The following is a 14742-nucleotide window of genomic DNA, read 5'->3' on the forward strand; positions in this document are numbered from 1 at the left end:
CTGCATTCCTTATCATCAATTTTAGTGTTCGTGAGTGGTTGTCATTGTATCGCAATGATCAACTGTTAGTGGAGTAAAATGATGTTTAAGCTTAAAAGAAGAAATTAAAAATAATAATAATATGTTGTCGATGCATAGTTTCAATAAACAGAATATTTTAAGTGTGGAGATACTTATATTTCTTGTAAATTTTTATTATTCAAAGTAAACAGTTCTACGTACAGGTTTCAAAAATAATTTATAATATCTGTGTATATACCACAACACATTTTTGAACTGTTTTTTTCATTATTAACTGTTTTACCTATATGCTAGAAAATCTCAGCATGAGCCTAGTAGTCGCTCAATACCTCTTGCTTCCGCATGCGCCTCAGCAGAAGATGAATATATTTTGTGTACGATCGTGTACGATCATATGGTCCACTGACCAAACAAATGTTTCACAAATGTCATCAGCATCGCTTACCATCTATTAATCATAATTTACCTTCCTGATTTAGCTTTACCACCATCAAAACAATTGCACCAAACCTGAACCACGAACTTCACAAAACATATGCGTTATAGCTATTCGCATAAACATCATTACTCATCCCACGGCATCGTGCAGAGCTGTGGTTTGATTGTGCAGCAAGGGACACTTTTCGCATGTAATGCTGCTTTCCATGCCCATAATGCTGATTGTGCAAGAAATGCTACTGTCGACAGCCCTGTCGACCAGCGTGCGTTGTTAGACTAATGTAGCATTTTGCTGTTGCAGTTAAAAAAGGGTAATGTTTGACCACGACCGTCACGAAAGCTATGTGGACATTTTGTGCCGTTCTCGAGAAGTTAGAGAAGAGAAGAATAAACTATCCACTGCATCCTTTCACTGGGTTGGAGGAAAACGTGTTCTGTCGCTGTAGCTGCTGCTGCGTTTCCTCTCCGGCAGACACCCTCCGTTTGTCCGAATCGTACATCGATCTTTGGGTGACAACGGTACACCGAGAAAATAAATAAAATCGCTCACTTTCGATGGTTCTCCGCCAAGCCGTACTCATGTGTTTCATCACGATCCGGGTGGCACGGAGTCGGTCCGCATCACCGTACCATCGTGCTTGGTGACCTGGTTTATTTATTTATTTATTTCACCTCCCAGCACTGATCCTCCCCTGCTCCAATCTGAGAACTCATCCTCCCCGGCGAAGGAAAGGGAAAAGCTTAATGCGCTTCGCTCGAGTGGCGAGCAGCGAAGTGTAATAAAAATACTACAACCCGCTAAAACCCTCCGAAGGATCAAGGGCCCTTCTCGTCGATCGTCCGCTGTCGTTTTTTTTGCGCCCGCTTCATTTCGCAGTTTTAACGTTCCCACTTACAGCGCGCGCAACTTGTTTGCACCGGCGCGTAACGTCCACCGTGACCGGCCTCCGTGCACCGTGCGTTGACGCGTCGTGAGAACTTTGTAAATTGAATTAAAAATCAATCAACCCGAAAGCCCATGAGTTCGCACTGGCGATGGTGGCGGAGTTTGCTTCCCCATTTTTCCACCCGGGGAAGGTAGTTGGGTGCTGCCGTGCACAAAATACGTGACATGGTCAGAGCAGTAAAGATGGCCGATCAATCTCCGGCGCGTTCCGACGCAAGAAAGGCAAATTAGAAGGGATGGTGTGAAAATACGAAAAAGAAACGCAATCGTGCATATTATGTCGCCGAAAGGGGGTGTATTATTTTTTTGGAGAAGAAGAAGGAAATATAAGTGTTGGGTACCTTTACAGCACTAAGAGAACAGTTGCTTTAAATGACCCATAACGTTAATTAGCCAAAATGAAACACGTGCACTGTGAAAGATGGGTCTACATTTATAAACTCAAAACAAAATCCGTCACTGTACAAAAGATAATCAGAATTCAAGCTATATATGTTCTATATGTTTTTCAAATGGTCCAACCATCCGATAAGAAGTGTAAGTCTCTTACCACGCAAGACGTGTAAAACGTCAAGCTATAAATAGTTGTTTAGCGAATATGCGTATGTGGTTATGACGACTAAAAATAAAATTGTAGTCTTATTTTGACCGTGGAAATGTAAACTATCATGACCGATTATGTTGTTACTGACAATGATAATTTATTCTGTAAAATTAAAAAATAGTAAAGCTGTTATATTTAATATTTTAGCTCGGACAAAATAATTCTTACTTTGAGTTTTGTCAGCCTGTCTATAATAATAAAAAAAAACATGTCCTTTACATGACCGTTAAACAGTGATAAAATTCGCCACACAAACTGGGCACAAGGAAGACAAATACGACCCCTGACAGATGCTGCAGATGTGGTGGCTGCGGCTTGACGAAGAAAGTGAGAGGAATCTGATTGATGTGTTTCGCGCATGTGTGAGGCTCGCCGCTGCTAACGTGTCATGTTATATGATCACGTACGGGAGATTGTGCTCATGTTGTGCATCGGTGCACACCCGACGTGACACGGAGTTAATCGATGTTACTGCCTGTTGCGGCCGATGCCGCCGCTGGGTGCCACCTCGATGGTATGGTCGCGATCGTCGCCATTGATTGATATGCGGCAACGAGTGAATGGTGAGCGAAAGTGTTTCTTTCCTCGTTGCTATTTGCCTTCTCACGGTCTGGGAGAGGGTAGTATATTGTGTATGTTTTGCTCGTAGAAGCTATACGATTTTCGACTGCATTCGCTACTATGGGAGAGAGAAGAATGCAACGCCATAGCATCTTGTCGAGATGATTGTAAACAAAACATTTCAAGGAAGATGGGGCGCGTATATGCGAAACGTGTAATGTTTTCCTGGCTCCAATAAAGTTCAGAAGGTGAAATGAATGTTAAAGCAAGTAAAGCATTAAAAAAAATCTCGTACGATCCCGATCCTGCCAGGAGTCGAACCTGGAATCTTCTGATCCGTAGTCAGACGCGTTATCCATTGCGCCACAGGACCCCTTTGCTATGAGGGTTGCTAGAAAAGTATTAGAAAAAATATTGCACCGAAATCTCATATAGGTGCGTGAATCATTTTTTGCGTTTTTATTCGATTAGATTTTCGTTTCACTATTATGTCTTACTATATTTAATTTCTTTAAAAAATATTAGAAATAATATAAGACTAACAAACAAGAAACATTCTGGTCTTTATATATATAGCTCTTTATTAATGTGCCGGTATGAGTATTTCGTATTATATTTTGTCCATTTTATTTTACAGCTAGTCTTTCCACTTATCTCAGGATTTGCCTCAATAATAATCAAAATTATTGTACAAAGGTAACACTAATTTAATTAATTTGTTTTTATCACTTTATTGACAAAGTTTGCTTTCCATTGTCACATTTTTACTACATTTTATTAAAGCATAAACTTTCGTTCACTTTGATCATATTCATTTTCAAAGATTTATCTGCTGACGTATGAACAAATAAATCTTTGACAAACACATTGAAACAAACTTTTATTGCCACACAACACATCCCATTTATCTTCGGACTTTAAAAATTTATTGTCCAAAAGCGAACACGAAATATCGCTATACGTGTTGTTTGCTGCTACACTAAAAGAGAGCTAAAATAACTCTCACTCCTTTGTATTTGCCTATCACATATATGCAAGATTTTGGCTAGCTGGTGGTGAGTCAGGAAGCAAACAAAAGCTAATTTAAATCACACCAACCGCTGCTAGTTGCTACCTTTTTTTATTAAATCTTTTCTCCATTTGATAGACGGTTAAACCACTCCCAAAATCTTTCAAGGTTCCTGCGCACGCACGTAGGGGATGGTATGTTTTTCGACCAGATCCGCTCATGCTTCACCTACCTCGTTTTGCATCCTTCAGTCTATTCCGCCTTCGATTGGTGTGGCAGCCACAGGGTTGACTGTAGTGGCCGGCTTACGCCCACCTGTGAACCTGAACTAGTTTTCACCTGATCTCGTCTAGGAAGGAGCTCACCGTATGTTTTGCGCCAAGATACGAAGGCGTACCGCGGAACAGCCTACGACGCCAAGCAGCACTCATTGTTAGGGTGCAGGAAAGATCCTTCTCGGCCGACGCGAGGCGTGGATGATCAAAATCGATCAAACCGGTAAGCACCGTGTCGCACGGGAAGGCAAAGCATCCAGGGCCGCTCTAGACCTGCCATGCCACAGCCTGTGCCAGCGACAATCGTTAACTCGAATCAGAAACTCAAAACATCGTAAATGTGCACGAGTGCGCGCGCCAACCCTAAGAAAACATCGTGTTTAGGCGGGTTGCGCGAAACCCATCGGTGCCCAATCGGACTCGATTTACATTTTATCTTGCACGTACGATCGAAGCAATCAAAGTGCTACCGAAAAGTGAAGTGGAAGCACGGTGCCGACCAAACAATCGGTAGCTTGTTGCGAGGTGTTTGAGCAGAAAATGCAATAAAATAGGTAAGCCTTCCCCCAATCGATCTGAAGGTTCCGCAGATTGATCGGAACTCATTTTCTCTCATCGAGTGGGGTCGCTGGATATAGTGTTTTTGAATTTACTGTGCATGAACGTGAAGCATGTGTATCGGAGAGGCTGAGAAAAAATTATGAATTTAAATACTTAAATTAAAGCTGCATCTTTTGCAACAACATATTAGGGAAAACTGTTTCTCACATCACAAGGCTCACCCAAACGAAATTCCTGACAGTTGCCTTGGATTAACCTCAATAGCAATCCCGGCCAGATTCAAATGGCATCGCAGGAAATATTTTCCCACACAAAGATGCAAATGCAACTAGCACGATCGAATGGCACTTTGGTAGGTCGATTTGCATGGCAAGGAAATCGTAGAGAATCGTAGATGGACTTTACGTGTGTCAATCCCCCTAGAGATCTTTTGAATGGTTTTCGTTTTTTTAAATTGATCAGACAATTTATCTATATTTATCCATAAGTAATAATCCATACTTGCAAAAACGACTGATAACGGTGATTACGGAAACTAGTTTCTTTGCAAACAAACCGTTTCTGAAAACCAATAAACTTTTTTTATGCATCACATCTTTATGCTCATTTGTCACTTTCGTACGTTTGGCACATTTTCCACGCACTGTCAACATTGATCATGGTAGATTTGTGCGCGTTGCGGTCAGTGCGGGAGTAAAACAGCCCGCAATAGAGTAGTATCCCGCTAGAACAACCACATACCATGTACGTCTGCAATTGCACCACGCGCTTCGCACCGTCTGCAATGCCATCCATCATCATGCATATCAAAACATTAACCGTAAATTTATGCCAATTTAATTGAATTACGATGAATCTATATATTCAACCACGAATGCAATAAATCAATTTCTGCTCGCTGCACTATGCATCTTTTAGTTAGCTAGGGTTGATAAGTACGTCAAGGCGGATTGTTTTGTGTTTTTCATTCTATGCTATATAATCGCTGTATTCTCATGCATTGCCTAGTGTTTTTATTAACTTATTTAATCTTTCTTAGTAATTGATTGAGAATTAGGTAGTTGTATATTTAGATTATCGTTACAAAAAAAATGTGTCTACATTTTTGTAGTTGAAATACATGTTTATCAATAAATTGAAATTCGAATGACTGCTACTGGTAATCACAATAGTTTAAATCACAGCACAGCTTTAATCTTTCATAACCAGCAGACTTATAAAAGTATTACAACACAAACTTGTCTGCGAATGAAATAGATAATTTCTTGCATGCTGTTTGTTTCTCAGCGTTCTAAGAACTAAATCAATTTTGTCCTGCCTAGAGAAAGGCTTCAAACGGCTGCACCCGCTCCCGTATTCGACGGTGACAGGCGTTAAAGTACGTCGTGTTGGAGTGTGTTGACACTTCACTTCTCGCTTGAACTACATCGACTGAATAGAAGAGGGTCGCCCATCGTAAAATTACACAAAAGCCGGCAAAGGGCCAGCGAGTGCACACTTTATGGTGCACGTTCTCCCCGCAACAAGTGCAGCATTTGCATTTCGAAATGCAAATGCGTGAGAGCGACAAACGTCGGTTTGAGACAGCCGCGTCCCATTAGCGAACATAAATTTTATTATAGGTTTCAGTAGAAGTTATAGATAATGGCAGCGGCTGAAATGTACTATAAGTGCAACCATCCAACGTTTTGTTGTGGTGGGCGATGAAAGAGGTGGTAGGATAACTAAATCTAGTCGGTTTACTTATCGTATAACGTGCTCGTTGCAGCAGTATAAACTTGTATAGTTAATATTTTTTATTCAATTCATTATTAAATTTTTGAACATCTACAATCAAAATATCATCACTGTCCCAGTTAAGGCAGGTCAGGTGCATGAGAAGCTCCTTTCATTAGCCTCCACAACGCTCACGCTTCCCCCAATGGAATGAAACTCCGCCACGTAATGAAAGAAATGATCATATAAAAACTAGCGCCGATCGAGATTTGCGTCAGGTTATTTTGTCAACTTAAGATTGGCAGCCCAACACCGACACCGACTTGTACATGCTTTGATCGACAGTTTAATTTACTCGAGAATGCAATTGGGACGAAAGGGAGCATTTGGTCGTACGCTTCGCAAACTGTCGCATTTTGTTTCAATCGATCTTTAAAAAAACAAACGCACGCGCGCACATACTCACGCATATACACACATACACAGATAGAGCGTTCAAGTGCCACCGACGTCGATGCTTGAAAGTTGCCGCCACTGCAGCAGCGTTCCACGTACGCAGCCACATTTGATCGGCGGCCTGTCTCGGGGGGTTGTTGTATCTTTCCCTTCCAATTTCTTTTGATCCTGCCCCACGTACCTGTTGGCTGTGCCCTTTGGCGGTACGAAAATGTGCGACTTCTGTCCGTCACTTGAGCGCAAGCGAAGGTACGAACGCTAAGTCCGGCCGGAGCTGCCACGTCCAAGAGCGAGACATTAAATAGATTGTAGCACCACGTGTTTGCCTTCCCCTTTCACGCCGCTTTACGATCGCGCATTCTGGGCCGCACTTGACCGGCATCCACAAATGCGACCGAGAGCGGGTTAGCCCCTCGTTAGCCCTCAAGGGTAGGTCGGTGGTCGGGAAAAAGTTCGAATTCACCGCCCATTCACAGTGCCCCAGCCCCAGCAGAGGTCATACGCACATGTTGCCGGAGCATGTGTCTCCATTTTTTGAAATCATTTTGCGCTAATGAAGCGGACCCACACTGCGCAATGGGTCACGAGCAAGAATCATACGCGCGGCTCCCTTTTGCTTTTTCCTCACCGTGGTCCAGCTAGCCAGCCGCTGCCATTCTCGGGCAGCAAACTCGCAATGGCGCGGTGACAACAATTAAGTGCACAGCCGGGGCAGGTTGGTTCGCTAGTTGGTAGTTTTTGTTTAGTTTTTGACTGGCGCAAAACGAATTGGTCACCACGCGAATGGCAATTTAATTGAAAGGACACGAACATTGATTCGGAATCGATTGGCGGGGTGCATTGGGCAAAGGGAATTTGAAGGGTGCAAAAGGACGCGGTCACTGTCTGGCCGCGTCTGTGCGGGAGGCTCTCTCGTGAATGTATGGGTGCACAATTGTGATCGGATTAACTTTTACCAACACGTGGGACCTCTGGATTTTTTTGGTCGTTGGAGCGTTTGAATTCCCATTGATTTGATTGCTCCCATTTCACATTGACAGAAAGGGGTGGGATTTTTAGTGGGTGAGAAATTCGTGAACTAGAAAGAAGGATTGAAATTGGTCAAATAGTAATTCAATAGATTGCATTGCATTGTGATGTATAGCGAGAGTCACACGATTTGTTGAGCTGATGGTGGTAATGGAATGTATTATGGAATGGGAAAAGTAAATAAACATTTTGTAATATAGTTGCATGAATGATCTCTATTTTTTGTTGATATTTAAATAAGTTGTAATGTTTCAGTGATGTCAAACTAATGAAATTCACATGTGTGCACCTACTGAATATGTATGTGTGAATGATAATGAAATAACACGATATAATTAAAGTTAGAGAGAAAAGGATTATTTATTTGATAAATAATCCATATATGTAGTAAATATTTTGGATTTAATATTTTCAAAATTAATGTTCATTTCCTGAATTTGAAATAATTTCGGAACTTGAAACAATTGGTTTATTAGAAATAAACTAAGGGTTTTGATTGTGGATAATTTGTTGAAAAAAAATCCATTATTTTTGGATTTATTTCAAATTCAGGAAATGCATCAAATTTCATTCACATAAACGAATTTTGAAATGATTTTAATGTAACTCTAAGAAAATATATCCTTTGATCTCCGATCACACCTTTGATCTTTCCTCAAAACACAATGTGATGTTGGATTAGCACAGAAAACAAAATATCACCTTACTCTGGACTCGCATGTCATCTGGATGCAATCGAGTTAACCCCGTTTGATCTCGAGGTGAGGTTGTCACATTATTAAAATCACACCACACCCCTTCTAGGGAAGGAGGCGACGGCGGGGGAAAATGATTGGAGACAAGGGAAGAGAGAAAGAACCACCTGCGGGGTAACGAGTGGTAGTAGCTGCTGTTAACCTCCTATTGTTCCTGCTGACTTGCATGTTCACCGCAGAGTGGTTTTTGAGCGACCCCCTTTCGATGGGCCCGCCGGACTACCTGGCATCGTATTGCTATGGGGTATGTCCAGTGCCAAACAGGGATCAAAGGTGGAACGGAGCAACGTACGGATATTTACATTCGTTCAAAGCCTCTCGGCGTCACCCGAGCGATAGTGATTGCGGGCCACATGTATTACCGTGCTTGCATTGCACCCGGCCAGGGCTAAGGGTCCAATCGATCGATGCAATTGTTCGAAGCGTACGTTGCATTCGTTCCATTTTGTCCCTGGTGGTGATTTGCGTCCGGCGGGTTTGGTTCGAGTCTCAATGCGGGTAAATCGATCCCTGCTGGGCTTGGGGTCGACCAGGAACAGATTGCTTTGTCACCCTGGCAGCCACGAACGCTTCGTCGCGGTACAAGCTTGAGACCTCCTGGGGGTTTGGGAGATGCGCATGATAAAGCGCGTGAGTGTGTGGACTGCGCGAGGTGTTGATGGTATTGCCGGAACGTTGAGTATTAACCAGCAGCCAGCAGTAGTCGAGGATAATGGAAGATCTCCTGTTCGCATCTGTTTCGCATTGCAGAAGGTGCAGTGATCGGCAGTGGCGAGACCAATCACGGTCTGGATGCAGCAAGACACAGGTGAGGTGTCGAGCCTAGCACAATGGTACAATTGTGGCAGGTTGTCGCCGTGAAATTGAATATTTACATAAGATCTTGAATGTTCATTAGCGATGGATTTTATGAGGACTTGCAGTATTGTAATAAAAAGATTGAAGCTGATTGTTTCGTGAACGAGCAGAATGCAGCACAATGCATATTTCAATATTACTTTATGCTATTCAGTTAAGATGTTTCATATCAGCGATAAATTATTGAGCAGGCTGCTAATATTTTCGCATCTAACAGGATGTTCCATTGGATGCTTTAGCATCTATAGAATAACACTTCGATCAGTCAATCGATCACAGGTATAAATATCTTTTAATATTAACGTGAACAACGACGGGGCGCTATGTGCGCTCGACAATTAGAAGCCCTAGCAGCTCCGGCTACGAACTACATTCCGCAAAGCAAAACCATGCTCATATGGTTCTTCTGGCTATGTACGTTGGCATTCGTTTCCGTTTCGGTCGAACAATTATTTATAATTTTATTCGTAATCAATAAAACATGGACGCTTGGTTCCAGACCAGCCAGCCACGGTGTGCGCGAGACAATACACCCAGTTCATATCCACCCTGTTGACCATTAAAAGGTATCTTGTCGAGAATAAGCACAGCGTGAATGGGACAAACGATTTACCCTGGAGCTTATACAGTTGCGAACAAATGCAATGCGCGCGCGGGTGTTATGTATTGTGTTGAAAGGTAATACGCTGCCAGTGAAAGGCAAAGAAAGTTACGAATCTTGTGGTTTCGATTGCGTTTAATGCTTCGTATGCAAATAACACACAGAAATGCTCACGAATCATTGGAGCGTGTCGCCTGTCTAAAATCTCCCGCGAATACACATTTTGTTGCGGAAAATCGATAATAGCATGTGGTGTAGGTGCATATGTTGTACCAATTATTAGACAAATACATAATTATAAAGTGTGGATAACATGGTACAGTTTCTTTTGACGTTAATTGCCTAACAGAGTGTTGATATAGGTGTTTGTTTGTTTTAGACAAATGTACAATGTTACGTGTTATACAATTTAAGCCACAATAGAAATGTTTATGAACTTCTTGTAATTATATTTTTTGTTAACTAATATTCGCTTTTTTTCATTCATAATAAAACTAGTTTGCTAGATTAGTTTATCTAAAATACTAAAATTATTATCATACTTTTTCTTGTTTTTACACTAAAAGAAATAAAATAATTTGTAAAGTTATATTTTATTTCTTGATTTCACCCTATTCATCCAGTGCCGACTTTGTTTATAAAGTACAAATTGTTACAAAGTTAGAGTTTGTTGCTGTCTCCCTAACAATGTTTGTACTTTTTTATATTTTTCTTTTAACATTAACCGTGGGTGTAAATCATCTTTAATGCTGATATTGAAGAGTCTCTCTAACCAAGTCGTTTCACCTTTGAAAAGCATTCGTGCTTCTTCATACATATCGAATAGTTGCTTGGAAATTTGTAACGGGATTTTGAGAATTAAACACTTGCTTTGCTCTTTAATAATCCTAGAGTGTTCATGTTATGGGAAAAGTTCATGTGAATTTTTCGGGTATACTCCGATTTGGTTACCGAAAAACAAAAATAACATGTTTGCTCACGTTTCATGCCAAACATTTCACTAAGCTCCCTTTCACATATCAGACCTTATTCAGCTAGCAGCTGTGATCATAGATCATAGATCATAGATATATTGATAAATTGCACGTTTGAAGTTTTCACATTGACACCACATCCAACGATCGTCCCATTTGCGATAAAATACACCGTGAGCGTTTTGCACCTTCCTCCAAAATCCTCCCTTTCTCGAAAAAGCCTGAGGGCTTCCCGAACCGGTTAGTAAACGGGCACCACCCAACATTGAACTGTGATATTTTACAGTTTATTGCTTTATTCGACATTGATGCCACGATAACAGGCAATTATCGGTCGATGTTTATTGCTGGAAGCATGATTTATTCGCGATGGGAAGTGTTTAACCCAAAAAAAGCGAAAGGGATCCTTCCCGATATAATCTGGTTTACAGGAAGTGAGGTAAAAATTCAACAAATCATATTCAAACAAGATATACATAAGACGGTTGTGTTTCGTCGATAAAAGTAAACCATCAATAACGGAAGATTGTTCCAACCGTTGGACTGCTCTAGATGCCCCGTTGAGTATGATCATCCCGATCAGCTGTGACTGCTTCGTTAATGGCTCGAGGGTAAACTAGACGACCTTCAGTGACAGACAAGAAACGAGAGATGCGACGACCATGCAGGTTTCGAGCGAATTTTGGCAGATCATTGTAACGGATCGCCAATTTGCGAGCATCGCATCGCCCACGGGGTTGTGATCGGTGAATGTGCCTCGGTATTTGGGAAAGGAAGCGGCCTGTGTCCGAACTGGAAGGGAGTGATTTTCAAAATAGGATCATCGTTGGCGAAAGACGTACTTTTTGGAGGACAATCGCGTGAGTCAAGCAAGAGGTTGGGTCGAACGAGAGAGGTCGAAGAGCGAGAGGTTGTGGATGTAAACGGTTTCAAATGTAAAGCATGTCTGGTTAGAAATGAGGCACGTGCCATGTGAACCTTTAACACTTTTTATATTTACAGTCCAAGATAGAAATCTATTTAGAGCTTGGCATGGTTTCTGTGTTAAACATGACACAAACGATATATGAAATTCATCTGTACATACAATCGTAAGTACTTGTTATTGGGATGTGATGATATTCTGAACGACTTTTCCCTATATTTGATGCTGATGATGTTTTCACCAAATTTTATCAGAATCTACTCATTTCAATCTGTAGACAAACCAATCATTTAGTATTCAATTTAATATTAATTTAACATGACTCTTCTGTCACCTCCCTGGCCAACTACTTTTTGAGTTTTACTTGATTTCCCACACAATAAATCGCTCTTCAAGTTCGAGTAACAAATAATAAATATTAGGATATTATTTGTTATTAGGGTAATTATTGGTTTCGCACTGACATGCTGATGCAGAATTGTACAAGCACAGAAAGATGTAACAAGATTTGGTACATGCCATTCCTAATATAATTTCCTTACAGGGTTTCTCAAGCCACCGAAACTTCGTAGCAATACTTTTAAAACATGCAAGAGGGATCTCGAAATTGTACATTTGTATCTATTTATCATTTTCCATTGTATTGAAACACTTTATTTCGGGGCTGTAAAATACTAACTCAAAACTGGAAAACTGATGTACATTTGTGGTAAACGTCCTAGCCTTAACCTTGGTAGCGTAATTATTTACCGACGTAGGTGTCATGTAAACAGATATGTTTGACTATGTTATACATGCAAAGGTGTTTTAGGGAACATTGTTTTGGGAGCAAGAATCATTGTTTATTTACGTGATTTGTATAAAACATCCAATAATGATCTGAATAGAAAATTGATTTATAAAATTGATATTTTATCACCTAACATAAGCTAAAAAGTAATCGTTTCCTCTGCTGTAAGCATAAATTTCCGGTTACCACTCACTCAGCTCGCCCGAACCATCCTCAGCAACAGAGGTCACGATCGCGTACGACACGCCACCCGGCCGTCCCCGCAGGCGGTAGAACGCGGGGCAACTTCAGTGCCATGGCTGGAGTAATTTCCGAAGGCGATCGCAACCACCATTCCGGTACTTATCGGCAACGTAAAACCACCCTCAAGAACAACCACGCACCGGCTGTGATTTGTAAAGCGCCAGCGGCACCTTGCAACCATGACCTCGATCGTGCCTCTCAGCAGCGATCGTCTACGGAAGCAACGAGGCTCGACACATGGCTTACGATTATTAAATGCCGTCATCCAGATGCCGACTTCTTTAGCCGGACAGCCCAAAAACCGTGAGACGGCAAATTTTTCGGCCCATTTTGTACAACGATTCATTTTTCTTATCGCGCGAATTAGATCGTTAAAAGTTTGGCATGAAAGAAAGAGGAGTGGGCCGCCGTTCTTTCGTCCTGCGAATAACGCGTATAATTGAGCTGTTTTGTTTGGCGAGACAAAATGGTGACGAATTATGATTAGCAGCTGCTGCCGTTTCGGAAGGTACACGATGCTTACACAACGAATCAAGGTACATGATCGGCAAGGAACCGAGCTACCGAATTTGTACAACGCGACCTAACAAAGAAGTCTGTGGTCCAAATTTTATGATCGATCACTGCTGGCTAGTAAGCAAACAATATCTTGGTGTGCTGTATGGGTAGGCTTTTCAGCAGCCAGACTTACCTCTTTTGCAGACAGAGGGTCATTGCCAAGTCCATTCTGAAAGAGAAGAGAAAGAAAACATACAAATTATCAAACAATGTCTCAACAAACCGAAAACCAAATGGTCGCGATTGAGATATAGATTTCATTATAATTTATTTTAATTGGTTCTAGCGCAAGCGCGACCGGAAAAGCCTTGTACTTTATGTAGCGGGAAATAAAATTTTCAACCAACACGTTCGTTCCAATCGATCACAACGAAACCGATTAACATCGGGCCATCTGTATTGATTACGTGTGCTCACACACGCTTTCGGCTAGAGTCTAGTTTGCGAGGTTGAATGATTAAATTTATTCATCCGCTTCTGCAGCGTGCGTGCGAATGTTTTTTTTTCTCTCCCTTGCGCGCGGCGGTGGTTTTGCCCCATTTGTTTCGCGATCAAATGGGATCAACGATTATAATTGGCAGAAAATGTAAGAAAACTAGCAAAGCCATTGCAGAATGAGCGGGACACTATTAAGCCCACTGAGAGTTAATAAATTGTGCAACCAGCATCTTTTCATGGTCGTCAAAATGCAAATTTGGTGGCATAAATATTCAAAATGAAAGATTCAATTAATTTTCCATCAAACGAATCATTCCGATGGAACTAAATAATCGATCGAAATGAAATATGATAAGTTGGGTCAGTTTGGAGTGACAACTGTGATCGGTAATTTAAATGATGAGTAAGTGGCTTGTTTAACAATGCTTAAAAATAGGATTAAAATATAACATTGACTTTTGACAAGAAACAACCAAAATCCTAGACCAAATCGCATTGAAAACTCTTCCGTTACCTAATGATAGTAATTTACGTAGATAATGCTACAGTCATGAGGCGATTATCATGGTTCGCACCAGTGTCCGCAAGTCAGCTTCCCACGACCTTGAGCGGGCTGACATGTATTTGGCACAGTTGAGCTTTGACTGCATGTAATGATTAGTTGGCGAATCCGTTAAACCTGTCAATTACTTTACCCAGTCAACTCTGGCCACAGACCAAAAATCGACCATTTTGGGTGGCTCTCAACCCATTGTGTGTTGTTTTCGAACTGAAATCATGTCCAGCGGTGCTCGAGCTTGAACTTGAAGCTTCAAAACAGAATCTCACGGATGTGGGAAGTTTCGCCCGGGGTTCGCCTCCTTTTTCCAGGGTCGAGAGCGATTTTGGCGAAGGATGATAAATCGTGTTCGCCCGTCTAATGTCTCTATTATGAATGTATTTTTATCTTTTTTTCTGTTTGACATTCGGAATCGTGCGCTTTGA

The 14742-nt window shown here is 41.4% G+C and overlaps 1 protein-coding gene and 1 non-coding gene across 2 annotated transcripts in view; both read right to left on the reverse strand.

Moving 5' to 3' along the window:
* LOC1275257 (Krueppel-like factor luna) overlaps window positions 1–14742 on the reverse strand; it is a 136820-nt gene that overhangs the window by 81295 nt on the left and 40783 nt on the right. Inside the window, exon 3 of the mRNA XM_314495.4 lies at window positions 13454–13489. Coding sequence (XP_314495.4) covers window positions 13454–13489 — 36 coding nt within the window. The remainder of the gene's footprint in view (window positions 1–13453; window positions 13490–14742) is intronic.
* Window positions 2871–2943, reverse strand: Trnar-acg (transfer RNA arginine (anticodon ACG)). The gene has a single exon. It is a non-coding gene; the product is annotated as a tRNA-Arg (tRNA).

The sequence above is a fragment of the Anopheles gambiae genome, chromosome 3 (genome assembly GCF_943734735.2).
Source record: "Anopheles gambiae chromosome 3, idAnoGambNW_F1_1, whole genome shotgun sequence".
In the NCBI taxonomy this organism is placed as follows: Eukaryota; Metazoa; Arthropoda; class Insecta; order Diptera; family Culicidae; genus Anopheles; species Anopheles gambiae.